This window comes from Macrosteles quadrilineatus, unplaced genomic scaffold, assembly GCF_028750875.1.
Source record: "Macrosteles quadrilineatus isolate MER2022 unplaced genomic scaffold, UCM_ALF_1.0 Scaffold_3__2_contigs__length_128488019, whole genome shotgun sequence".
NCBI classification, from domain to species: Eukaryota; Metazoa; Arthropoda; class Insecta; order Hemiptera; family Cicadellidae; genus Macrosteles; species Macrosteles quadrilineatus.
Window position 1 is genome coordinate 101538366 of NW_026542596.1, and position 12974 is coordinate 101551339.

The 12974-nt window shown below is 35.5% G+C and overlaps 1 protein-coding gene across 1 annotated transcript in view; it reads left to right on the forward strand.

Moving 5' to 3' along the window:
* Positions 1-7934: 7934 nt before the first annotated feature.
* LOC128989418 (WW domain-containing oxidoreductase) overlaps positions 7935-12974 on the forward strand; it is a 17684-nt gene continuing 12644 nt past the window's right edge. The window contains exons 1-2 of the mRNA XM_054411308.1: positions 7935-8280; positions 12666-12854. Of these exons, the coding sequence (XP_054267283.1) occupies positions 7935-8280; positions 12666-12854 (535 nt within the window). The remainder of the gene's footprint in view (positions 8281-12665; positions 12855-12974) is intronic.

The following is a 12974-nucleotide window of genomic DNA, read 5'->3' on the forward strand; positions in this document are numbered from 1 at the left end:
ACCAGAAATTAAGGTCCCCAGAGGCCAGAAATACCAATCGTACAAATAATAAACAGTAGAACCTTGATAACAAGACTCTCAAGGGGTTTATTAAATGAGACTTGTTATCAAGTTTGACTTCTTATTGAGGTTTGCAATAACATTTGATTTGGGGTCAAATAACTTCAAGGGGATTTGAAAATGACACTTGTTATCGAGGTTCCACTGTATGTGTACGTTAGCACAATAACTACAGCAAAAATATTCGATCGAGTTGTATAACCAGCATGATCGGAATAAGGGGACGGGGGTTCATCGGGGGTTTTAAAGGGTAAACACTAGGTTTTCTCAGTTTTCATCCTAAAAACATAAAATTTCCAAATTATTTATCTCTAAACCATTTTTATAAGCTTTAAAGCAGATAATTTAGTACATTGATGGTTTTTGTACGGTTGTTGGTTATGAATAAAATTAAAAAATGTAAATGTAAAATTACTATATTATACCAAAGAAGAATAGGTCAAATGAAGAATAAATAAACGGCTGTAGTTCGCTTATTTATGGATATTTTAATGAAATTTTGCAATGTTTTTAATTATACTATCCTATCAACATTTCAATATAAACACACGCCTTATACCTTCCCTGTGCCAAAAGAAGAAACTATTTTAACTGAACACAATTAATTAATTAGCGTATTCAATAATTAATTGTATTGAGTTAGCCGTAAGTGTGAAATAAGTAGCCTTCTACAAACGTTCTGAATTTTCCTCAATCAAACTTCACGTCTAAAAGTACCACCTAAGAATTTAAATATCCCTGGACCAAAGTAGGGGGAGCGAGCTGGCGTAGTGGAGAGCGCGGGACTTCAGTCCCTGAGGTCCCGGGTTCGGTCCCCGCCAAGTCACCAATGGATTTTATCCAAGTGATAATGCCGCAACCCCTAGGTCTAGCCTGAAGTAATGTGAAAAACAATCCCAGGCTCGTGCCTAGCGTCCTTAAGAAAAAAAAAAAAAAAAAAAAAAAAAAAAAACGCCCTAAGTAAATAAATCAAAACGAAATATGCTTGTAGTACGCCTAATAAAGTAATAGTACGTAGATTATTTATTTACACGTCTAAATATTACAAATGTAATCTATTTTGGTTCCGTACTATTTGTTCTAATTTCTTTAAGTGTGCATTTTATTTATCAGTGGATATTGTTATACGTTTTTTCAACAGAATAAATATGCTATCAAAAGTAGAATTTTGTTTCTGTTGATTCCATGTACGCTACAAAAGGCAAAGCTGCTACTGTGGTTACGATGAAAGTAGTACAGTAATTCAAATATTTTATATGAGCTCTACGACATCGTGCATTTAAATAATTCATGTAACTAATGCAAGAATTTTTATTTTATTTTCGTGTGTGTAATAATACCACCTTGTTTAATTTGTATAGTGATATAATGGCGATAGTTTGAGTTTTAATCCGTAATGGGTATTTTTAAATATTCATAAACACTATGTAAATAAGTTAACAACATAAACAAATTTCATTAGATTACTTACAATTAAAATTCTTTAATTGTTAACACTATTACCCACTGTACAGTAAATTGTAAAATTGAGAAATAAGTTCATTTATCAACAAATATATTTGAAATTGTCTTTTAGGTGACGAACTCCATTAGTTTAAAAGGATCCATTGTGTAAGGTTCTCCTAGGGGCTTCAGGGGATTTGGTAAGATTTTAACACAATCTGCTAATGTTGAGAATAGCAACCGATCGGATCATTTGTTAGAACCGAGATCCGTAGATTACGTGTTAAGCGGAGAAACGGCTAAATGGAGCACACTGATAGATGAACTGGGATGTTTTTGTATGAAATAAATGCTCTTGAGTGAATTCCGATCAATTAAATGTACTAGTTTAGAGAGAAAATTACAATAATAGATAGAGTACTCATCACCTGAGAAATCTACCTTTTTACCATTTTATATAGTCGGAACATCAGCTAAAAGTGGCCTCCGAACCATCGGAAGTAGTTATAAATTTATGTATGTAATTCTTTAAATACATTCCTACATGTGTAAAGCTAACCCATAATAACTAAGTCATCAGACAACTTGTTTTTGCTAAAGTAAAATCAATTTGGACTCAATTCCCGAAATAATAAATATTGAGCGTTACCTAATTAAAAATACAATTTTAATCAAACGTACAACGGGCTAAGGTAAATTTCAACTCTGTGTGGCCTGCAAAAAGGGGAACTTCACTTCATCTTGCACTTCATTTTCAGCACTATGGTCTTAACACGGTACAAATCATGAGAAGATATACACATATAGTAACATTTAAAACTGGTAAAAATAAATACTACAGTATTTAAAAATCTAGAAGGTCTACAGACAGTTCGCCAGGGTGGTCCTATACACGAGCCTGGTACCATACCATCATTCTACACCTGCTTTCTTGGCTGCGGGCCGCTTGATACCTACAATTTAGATATTTAAATAGCGCCAATAGACTCCTCGATGATCTAAATAACTACCGTTCTATTGCTCTTTTCTGTAAACACTGGCCTTACAATGGATTTCTGTTTTGAAGTAAACGCCCTCCGATTCGGTTAATCGATAAGAAACTTAACAGGTGTTTGACCATTTCCCTGTTGTGCAAAGATTTTGTTCAAACTTGTGATCAATTCTGAATTATCTTTAACTTTATCGCTGTGCAGGCAGTTTTAAATATGAAACAACTTATACCAGCTAGTATTATTATAGTATCAGTCATTATGTGGGGATTTAACAGTTTTTAGTTCTTGATTAACGTAGTATTGAATTACGCAAATTTCTTTGAAAAAATATTGTGTTTAACTAGTTTTTTAGTAACACTGGCATAGGAAAGTTAACCCCCTATCGACTTGTTTACCTATTGCTGGTAAGGAATAATTCCTTAAATTTAAAGAACAATAATTAACGTTGAAAACAAAGATAAAGTAAAGACTTTTAAGTGGAAATACACATTGCACATTTTTTAATTTTATTTCAGAGGTGAACAAACAAATAGCTAAAATTAATAAAAATGAAAAACTTATACAAGCAACTCGATTTAAAAAAAAATTTAAGCGTTCATAATTAATCTTTTGTCACAATTGAAAATACTTCAGTAAGCAATTATTAACACGTGGACCATTAGAAGACAACTTTTAGACATTATTAAGTCCGGTATCCCTTATGGTGTTTTTTTGGTTGTATTTAGGTATATTTTATATCTTAATATTAAGAAACTAAAGTTTGCCCTCTGGTGTAAATAAATAAACTAAACTCTGTAGGATTTACTCTGAATAGAAACATTTCTGGACATGAGACTGGCTTTTAAATAGAGCCGCTTTACAACAGAACGAGAAACCTACCTTCACTGCCAATATCGTAATTTTTCATCAAATTTTTGGTTTGAAATATGGACTTAGGTATAAAAAAACAACATGAAGAAATGGTTTAAACTGTTTAATTAGACTAATGTATAAAAAATAACATTAAAGAACCTTTTTATGAATAACCTAAAAATATATTATATTATTAAATAACAAATTCCGAAAATCCAAATATCTTATATTACGTGATGTCTTGTATTTGGACAACTTTTACAGGATTGCTGCTGCCAACAATCATACATTTATTTTTAACTAAAAAAGGACGACACGCAAATTTAGCTATGTTTTGTAATAAGCAATTATCCTACGAGATCGTAATTAGGTCAATAACCACACAATTAACGCCTTATATTTTGCTCAATATTATGGAAAACTGGTTAAATTTAAAGATTTCTCAAGAAAATTAAAAAAAAATAAAAACACTACAAACACGTTATGTAAAAATTCCGACCAATTTGTAGCACTAACTGAGGCGCTAAAAAAATTCAAAGTATCGTACTTTCCACGTTTACACGACACAACTGTCAATAAACCAGTTACACTCAATAACAGTCAATTAAGTTGACAAGAAATTATTTACTGTACAAATAAATAATATATGCTAACCCACAGAGGAAAAAACAACAAAAAACACGTCGATGAATTTATTAATTTCGTCAGAAATTAGGTATTTACCTTTGGTTTTTGTGATTTATTTTCTTTACGACAAACAGTTGAATGCCAAAAGTTAATGAACAACTGCATGATTATACTTTATATAAATATCTTTTATAATAATGGTTTTCATTTTGTTCAAAATAGACGAATCTTAGCCTAATTGCATCGGTACAAATAATTGGTTCCCTTAACCTATACACATTTTAGAAAAATATATTCCACTTTGTACAGATAATTCTATCGACTATTTCATATTATTTTAATTATGAAAAATCAACAATATCTACAAAATTAAGACCAACAAATCAACTTCGTCCAAAAAAAAAAAAAACACCTTTGAACAAATACTGTAATGTATATGTAAAAACATAATTTTTTATTAATCCACAACTGTTATATTTTTGCACAGACTTTTACAAAGGTTTTAATGAATCTTCCATCACACGCCTCACTGTACATTAATTTTAATGCTATGTCATTTAGATTAGCAGTATTATATTACAATTTATCGTAATTTGGAGGTAACCAAACAATATTTTGACCTAAGTAAGGCATTTGGAGTCAATCATTCTAGACTTTGTAGCTAGGTTACAGGCACGATCAACTAATACGCCTGCAGAAGTCCAGTCCCTGAAACACAACCGATACAAATGCAAAGATTATTTTAATCTTTAAGAACTGAGTAAACTAAGTCTATGGTACTATAGTTACTTATAATACATTTCCCCATAGGGAATCAGTTCCTATATCAGTTCCTATATAAAGTGATCACAAGACGACGACAGACTACAGTGCTACAGTTAGCTAGTTTGTATCCTCACATTCATTTGTTATACTTTGTACCATAACAACAGTTCATATATAAAGTGATCACAAGACGACGACAGACTACAGCGGTACAGTTAGCTAGTTTGTCTCCCCACATTCATTTGTTATACTTTGTACCGTAACAATCAGTTCCTATATAAAGTGATCACAAGACGACGACAGACTACAGTGCTACAGTTAGCTAGTTTGTCTCCCCACATTCATTTGTTATACTTTGTACCGTAACAATCAGTTCCTATATAAAGTGATCACAAGACGACGACAGACTACAGTGCTACAGATAGCTAGTTTGTCTCCCCACATTCATTTGTTATACTGTACCGTAACAATCAGTTCCTACATAAAGTGGTCACAAGACGACGACAGACTACAGTGCTACAGTTAGCTAGTTTGTCTCCCCACATTCATTTGTAATACTTTGTACCGTAACAATCAGTTCCTATATAAAGTGATCACAAGACGACGACAGACTACGGTAATACATTTAGCTAGTTTGTCTCCCCAAATTCATTTGTTATACTTTGTACCGTAACAATCAGTTCCTATATAAAGTGATCACAAGACGACGACAGACTACAGTGCTACAGTTAGCTAGTTTGTCTCCCCACATTCATTTGTTATACTTTGTACCGTAACAATCAGTTCCTATATAAAGTGATCACAAGACGACGACAGACTACAGTGATGCAGTTAGCTAGGTTGTCTCCCCACATTCATTTGTTATACTTTGTACCGTAACAATCAGTTCGTATATAAAGTGATCACAAGACGACGACAGACTACAGTGCTACAGTTAGCTAGTTTGTCTCCCCACATTCATTTGTTATACTTTGTACCGTAACAATCAGTTCCTATATAAAGTGATCACAAGACGACGACAGACTACAGTGCTACAGTTAGCTAGTTTGTCTCCCCACATTCATTTGTTATACTTTGTACCGTAACAATCAGTTCCTATATAAAGTGGTCACAAGACGACGACAGACTACGGTGCTACAGTTAGCTAGTTTGTCTCCCCACATTCATTTGTTATACTTTGTACCGTAACAATCAGTTCCTATATAAAGTGATCACAAGACGACGACAGACTACAGTGCTACAGTTAGCTAGTTTGTCTCCCCACATTCATTTGTTATACTTTGTACCGTAACAATCAGTTCCTATATAAAGTGATCACAAGACGACGACAGACTACAGTGCTACAGTTAGCTAGTTTGTCTCCCCACATTCATTTGTTATACTTTGTACCGTAACAATCAGTTCCTATATAAAGTGATCACAAGACGACGACAGACTACAGTGCTACAGTTAGCTAGTTTGTCTCCCCACATTCATCTGTTATACTTTGTACCGTAACAATCAGTTCCTATATAAAGTGATCACAAGACGACGACAGACTACAGTGCTACAGTTAGCTAGTTTGTCTCCCCACATTCATCTGTTATACTTTGTTGATCACAAGACGACGACAGACTACAGTGCTGCAGTTAGCTAGTTTGTCTCCCCACATTCATTTGTTATACGTTGTACCGTAACAATCAGTTCCTATATAAAGTGATCACAAGACGACGACAGACTACAGTGCTACAGTTAGCTAGTTTGTCTCCCCACATTCATTTGTTATACTTTGTACCGTAACAATCAGTTCCTATATAAAGTGATCACAAGACGACGACAGACTACAGTGCTACAGTTAGCTAGGTTGTCTCCCCACATTCATTTGTTATACTTTGTACCGTAACAATCAGTTCCTATATAAAGTGATCACAAGACGACGACAGACTACAGTGCTACAGTTAGCTAGGTTGTCCCCCCACATTCATTTGTTATACTTTGTACCGTAACAAGCAGTTCCTATATAAAGTGATCACAAGACGACGACAGACTACAGTGCTACAGTTAGCTAGTTTGTCTCCCCACATTCATCTGTTATACTTTGTACCGTAACAATCAGTTCCTATATAAAGTGATCACAAGACGACGACAGACTACAGTGGCACAGTAAGCTAGTTTGTTTCCCCACATTCATTTGTTATACTTTGTACCGTAACAATTAATTCCTATATAAAGTGATCACAAGACGACGACAGACTACAGTGCTACAGTTAGCTAGTTTGTCTCCCCACATTCATTTGTTATATTGGCCTTCTTCCGCCTCTGCCAAATTCTGCTGAATACACTTCCGTCGCCCGCCCTCCCCTCCCACCATCACTCGCTGTCACCAGATCCGGCGCATCTTGATCGCTTTTGTTTGTCTCCTCCGTCTTGACTTTGGTCGAACTAGAGTAAATTAAGAAATTATCTCGTATTAAAAGAAATAAGAACCTAGTTTCTACATTTTTTTATAATGTTATCAATGCTTAATAAAATCAAATAATTATATAATGTATTTCTTCATGTAATCAATGAATCTTGAGGACAAAATTCCCTGACTTTTCCAGGTTTTTCAAACTGATATTATATTTTTTACAGGATTACTGCAAGTCGATATCGACCAATCAAAATCAAAAAAATATTAGAAAAAATGTAAATATTTAACTTATTTAATCATTCATAAATACAAAACTTGTTTCCAACTATGTACATATCGATTCCATCCCCGTACAGATTAATAACTATCGATATAAAAAAGTGCATCAAGTGCTGATGTTGTTCTTTTTGCCATTAGTCATCACCCTGGTAAAAACATGTTTGGGTGCAGAATGTTCCATATCTGTAATAAAAGTAGTCTTTAAGGAGGAATTCCAGAATTTTTTCATAATTCCCTGACTTTTCCAAACCAACCAAATTCCCTGAGTTTTCCAGGTTTTCCCTGAACGTACCAACCCGGAATAAGGAGATGATAGACAGAGTAAGTAAAGAATCAAGATGATTCTTAAAAAACTACAGTTTGAATATTTAAAATTCGAGACGAGAGGCGAAGATGGGCGGAAGTGCAAGACGTACAAATAGAGCTGTGCCAGTAGATCTATGCTGAAGTTGGAAGAGCTGACGTCACCTTCAACACAACGCCGACATTGCAACAAATGAGGAAAGAACTGATGATTGTAAGATATGACTGACAGTCAGCTACAACTACTCTTGAGGACATGTTGTGGTGTAGATGATCATCAGAGTATTGACCGGGGGCCCGCGGGGGCGTGTCCGTGGGCGGGTGGACACGTAACCATGCGGTGGTCACCGGATGTGCCCGTGACTTCCGGCGCGTCAACCAATTACGTGGCAGAACGCCTACCAGTGGTTGTGGTTGGGGACTGTGGCAGTCGTGCGCCCCACGTCCGCCACCACCATAGAGTAATCAGAGTATGGAAGCCAACACCATGGAGTAATGAGAGAGGCGGCGTTGGTGAATCCAGTTCGTTGTTCTTGACTAGGTCTTCTCCTTCTCATAACCCATACGGTACTTGAATTTTGTTCGGATTAGTACAGTAAAGAAAAAGTGGAATTCCAAATTGTATCTTGAATTATTACATTAGAAAGACGTATTTGTAACAGGGTCCTAGATGCAACACATCTTTGGAATTCGATTATAAAGTACAATACTGTACATACAACTGGATATAGAGTGGCCAGCAACCACTTGTATTATGTGTTCGCTGTTAGAGGGAGTTTGCTTATTATCTAAAATTTTTCCTAAAGTTATTTGGACTGAAACAATAATCAATGTAGATAATAATGTTTAGGATTTAACGTTATAAATGGAGTAATACTACCTTCGTACCCTCCACTGGAAAAATAAACGTAAGTTGTATCCATATGAGATGTGTATACCAATCAACGTTACCAAAATGTAAAACCTTTTTTCTAATTATCAATAACCTACTCATGGAATAATAAGCTACTTGGCATAGCTAGGATTGCTTTCAGAGCATTGAACACCAGTTGAGCGGAGCGATCACGTTTCTTAATTGTATATGAAGTACAATCGAATTGTGCCTCTACAATCATTGGTCGGCGTGTAACTTTTTTACCGTAGTTTTAAAGATCACATTAACTTATTTATCTTTTGTATTCTTATCCCGTAGCACGGGTAAAACAACTAGTTTTCATAAAATCAATATTTTTCCTAACAAAAACATTTAGTCAAATTAGTAGTAAAGGAGCACTCAAAACTAATCCGATTCCGGGTCCAGGTCTTACCGTGACACCAACGGTAATAGCAATATATGGGAAATTCTCTAAACCCTGAAGTAGGCAACAGCGAGCACAGAATAAAAATTTTTATTCTGTGCTCGCTGGTAGGCAAGGCCAATTGAAATGTTTTAGTTTCTTCACAAACCTTCCCACTATTTGTCGGAATAACCTTGGTAAGTTTGGATCCCAAAGAGCAACGCTTCGCTTCATTCAATTATCGAGTACACGTAAAATATTTATTTACCAATCCATAAGACCCACCGTAAAATGGAACATTGTTGCAATGCACACAATAATTGACCCGCCGCGGCTCCACCGACCGACAACCCTGTCGCACGACGAGAAGGGGAGGCTCAGTGGTATAATTTTTAATTTCAAGGAGCACCAGCGTTGTTTGTTCTTGTCTCGTGTTTTTGTTCTTGTTTGTCTCTAATCCGACATCTGTAAGCCACCGAGATAGCCTCGACACACGCCACCTGAGACGAAGCTGCTGTGTTGTGTGCTTTTAATTATATCAGATTTACCTCTCCGCCGTCACGAGCTTAGTGGACGGTTTTAACGTGTCAAACAACACTTTCGCGTCGTCAACCTATCGGATTGTATATAATGTAAGTTGTACGATGGCTAAAAGCTCAATCATTGTATGTCCATTTTTGTGAACTTTCGGAAACGCAAAAACAAGATTTAACTCTGAGGAAAACATTGATTAACACTATACCCACAAAAAATATAAAATATTGCCCAATGTTATACTGCAAACGATAGTTATAACCATTATGAGCTAACCTTAACTATTTCTGCCTATTATAATTAAATATTTAACGAGGACGGACATACTATAAGTGTGCCCTTCTCTTTAGTTCCCAAATATTGTATGTCCACTAGAATTTGATCCATAAGTTTTTCTTTAGTGCTCAAATGGTGTATGTCATCCTAGGCCATTTAACCTTACGAAATACTGACTCTACAGTCAGTATGAAGATAGGACATACAGTGGCTGTGCACCAAGATGTACATCTTGGGTGTGCACATCCTAATGTTCTCTTCATCAAAACTAGAATATGTTTCATTTCACCATGACATCGTGGTATTTTTGGTTGAACATACAATGTTGATGCAGGTGGAAAGAGCTCATCTTCCCCTTTAAATTGATACCAATAACTCGATTTAACAAAAAATGGACATACAACGGCTGTGCTTTAAATAAAAAAAAAAAATAAATATTACATTATTGTCACATACACAAGAATACATTCCAAGTTTCTAGCGCAGCTAGAGGAACAGGTGACATTGTCAAATATGCATAATATAAAACAAAGAAAACATTCCATAAATTAAAATAGTATTAAAGTAAAATTAACTATAAACTGAGTTATTGCCCAAAGTGTGCACCAATATTATTGTCATCCAGAAATTCAGATACAGAATAGAAGGTTTTTTCTATTAAATACAGTTTAAGGTCATTTTTGAATTTAGTTATGCAGCTAATATTCTTGAATCTATTTGGTAGACTATTGTAAAGCCTCAAACTCATATAGTAGGGTGATTTTTCGTACAGACAAAGCCGATGCCTTGGATACTGCAGGTTATCTTTGAAACGTGTGCTTTTAACCATCAATGTTATAATGGTAATAAATGTCCCGATAATTTTTGTTTATGGGTGTAATGTATATTTAGTAGGCCTATTGTGTTTTATTATGAGTTTAACAAGTTGTTGTAGTTTTCATGCTAATGGAGAATGAACGAAAACACTGGGCATTACTTTTTTACAAGTTCCACCACGATGCGATTCCGTTAGTCAAGAAATATTTGCCGGATGTTTTAAAACCTCGGTTAAATTAATACTTTTCACATGTACAAAGATTAACATAGTAGAGTACACCAAAGTGAATTGCATACTGACTACACCAAAAGTCTTTTTTCATACTCAATTTGACGTAAAAACCCTTTTTTACCTTTTAGATTTAGTCCACCTCTTCTATAACAGTGTATTTATCAGATTTATAACTTTACATACAGTGTAAGCACAATCCTTACATGTTAGTTACGATTTACAAGAGTTATACACTAGTTGAAAGCGTTAATGCAACAGTCTCGCACGTCGACAACTGAGAGATGAGGTGATCCTGTGATTGATCACTAGAGTGCACGGCTTATCCGGATATCCGATCATCCGACCCTCCCACCACTCAGCGATAGACTACACAACCTAGCAGAGTGTACAGGTGAATTTTAGCAGCTGACTGTAGTTACCCACCATGTTCGTCAAAAAATTTGTTCCAAGATTCTTTTAGAACTGTACTTAACTATTTGCTATGTGTCGTGATTTGGAATGCCTTTCGCAATAGAGAAGTGATGCTACGATATTTTACAGCAAATTTTAATGTAAAACATTGAGTCAATGTAAACAGGTTCGTCATAACAGTGAGGGTGTTGTGGGCGCCACACAGATGGTGTTGCCGGTAATGTTTGGATGTCGTGTGTGCCACACTGATGGACGATGACCCGCAGAAAAACTTACTCCAATTGTGGCAATTACTGATAATACTGCTGTAGCACTACGCTCTGGTAATCCATACAGAGCAGCGATGTCGTCACTTTAATCGCATCCATTTGCTACATTAATTAGGTAAATTCGTATCTTTACTATCAAACGTTCTCTGAATATCAAAATCTAGAAATCCAAATGTTATTGGCTGCTGACATCCAGATATCTAGCTACAACTCCCAAATGTGGTATAGCTATCTATGTATCTAGTGCGCCAAGTGTAACGTGTAACTCGAGACACACGCCCACACAACCCACCGCAGGCGAGGACTTTCAATTTAATTACAGCGCTACCAGAAGTGAGTCGGCTGTTTTAATTTTATAGTGTAAGTAAACAAAATTCAGATTTTTTCTAAAGTAAGAACAAAATGTACAATCCGAGTGCTAAGTATATGTCGCACTTGATCTGAAGTATTCTAATCCTAAACGATTCTTTAGCATTCTCTTTACATGCCAATAACGAAAGTCACACAAATAACTTTTTGTGCAAGAATTGAAATTGAAAAATGAAAATCAGTATGCTGAACAACTGTGGGAATCAGTACACTGTTGTATCCAAATGATTCTCAATTATTAAAATATACTATAGTGCCCAATTACAGTATGGAGACTATAAAGTTAAGACGGCAAGAAGGGGGACTATGGTGACACAAAAGATTATTGTGCCAAATTTATTACAGTGTTTAACCAACATATACGGAGCCCTGCTCCTTCAAGTCCCAATCTATATTTGGTCCGCCGTCGTACAAAAGACTGGTATCCATATAGTACTGTAAATTTAAAATGTTCACAGTGATAACATAATGTTCTCGCCATTTGACCATTATGTCCATTACCACGGCACTGACAATAAATTCTACTTTCACAATTATCCATAGCCAGCGTAACTGTTAACTGACGACGACGACGACACTGCATAGGACTTGGGTAGTCGATTTTTTCAACTATTGTGTTTCAGAAAGTGTAATATCGACAAACAAACAAATTTGCAATTCCCTTACGCACTATTTTTTGCTATTGCACTACTGATCATGCATGAGTAAATCATTAAAAACTAGGGTTCGTAATTACATATACTAACCAACACAAGTGATTTGTCATAGGGACGATGACAATGTCGCACAACGTTAAAAGTCAGACACCGCCAAAGTCTGACAACGATGAACCCAGACACTTTCAAAAGTGTTCCAGTTTAACGCTGCACGCCAACGACAAGCACGGAAACTTTATCTGTCATGGTTTATCGTCGTCCGACTTTGTCGTGGCCCCTTCTCAAAAAAATTCACTCCATTGTAAATTTTGTTCCGTTTTTCGTGTCTAGTTCATGTTGGTGATGGTACACTAGTGTCGACGAACTTTTGTGTCTTTTAAGTTAGGGCCATTTCATGATGTGTGCTTTACTATTAGGTTAT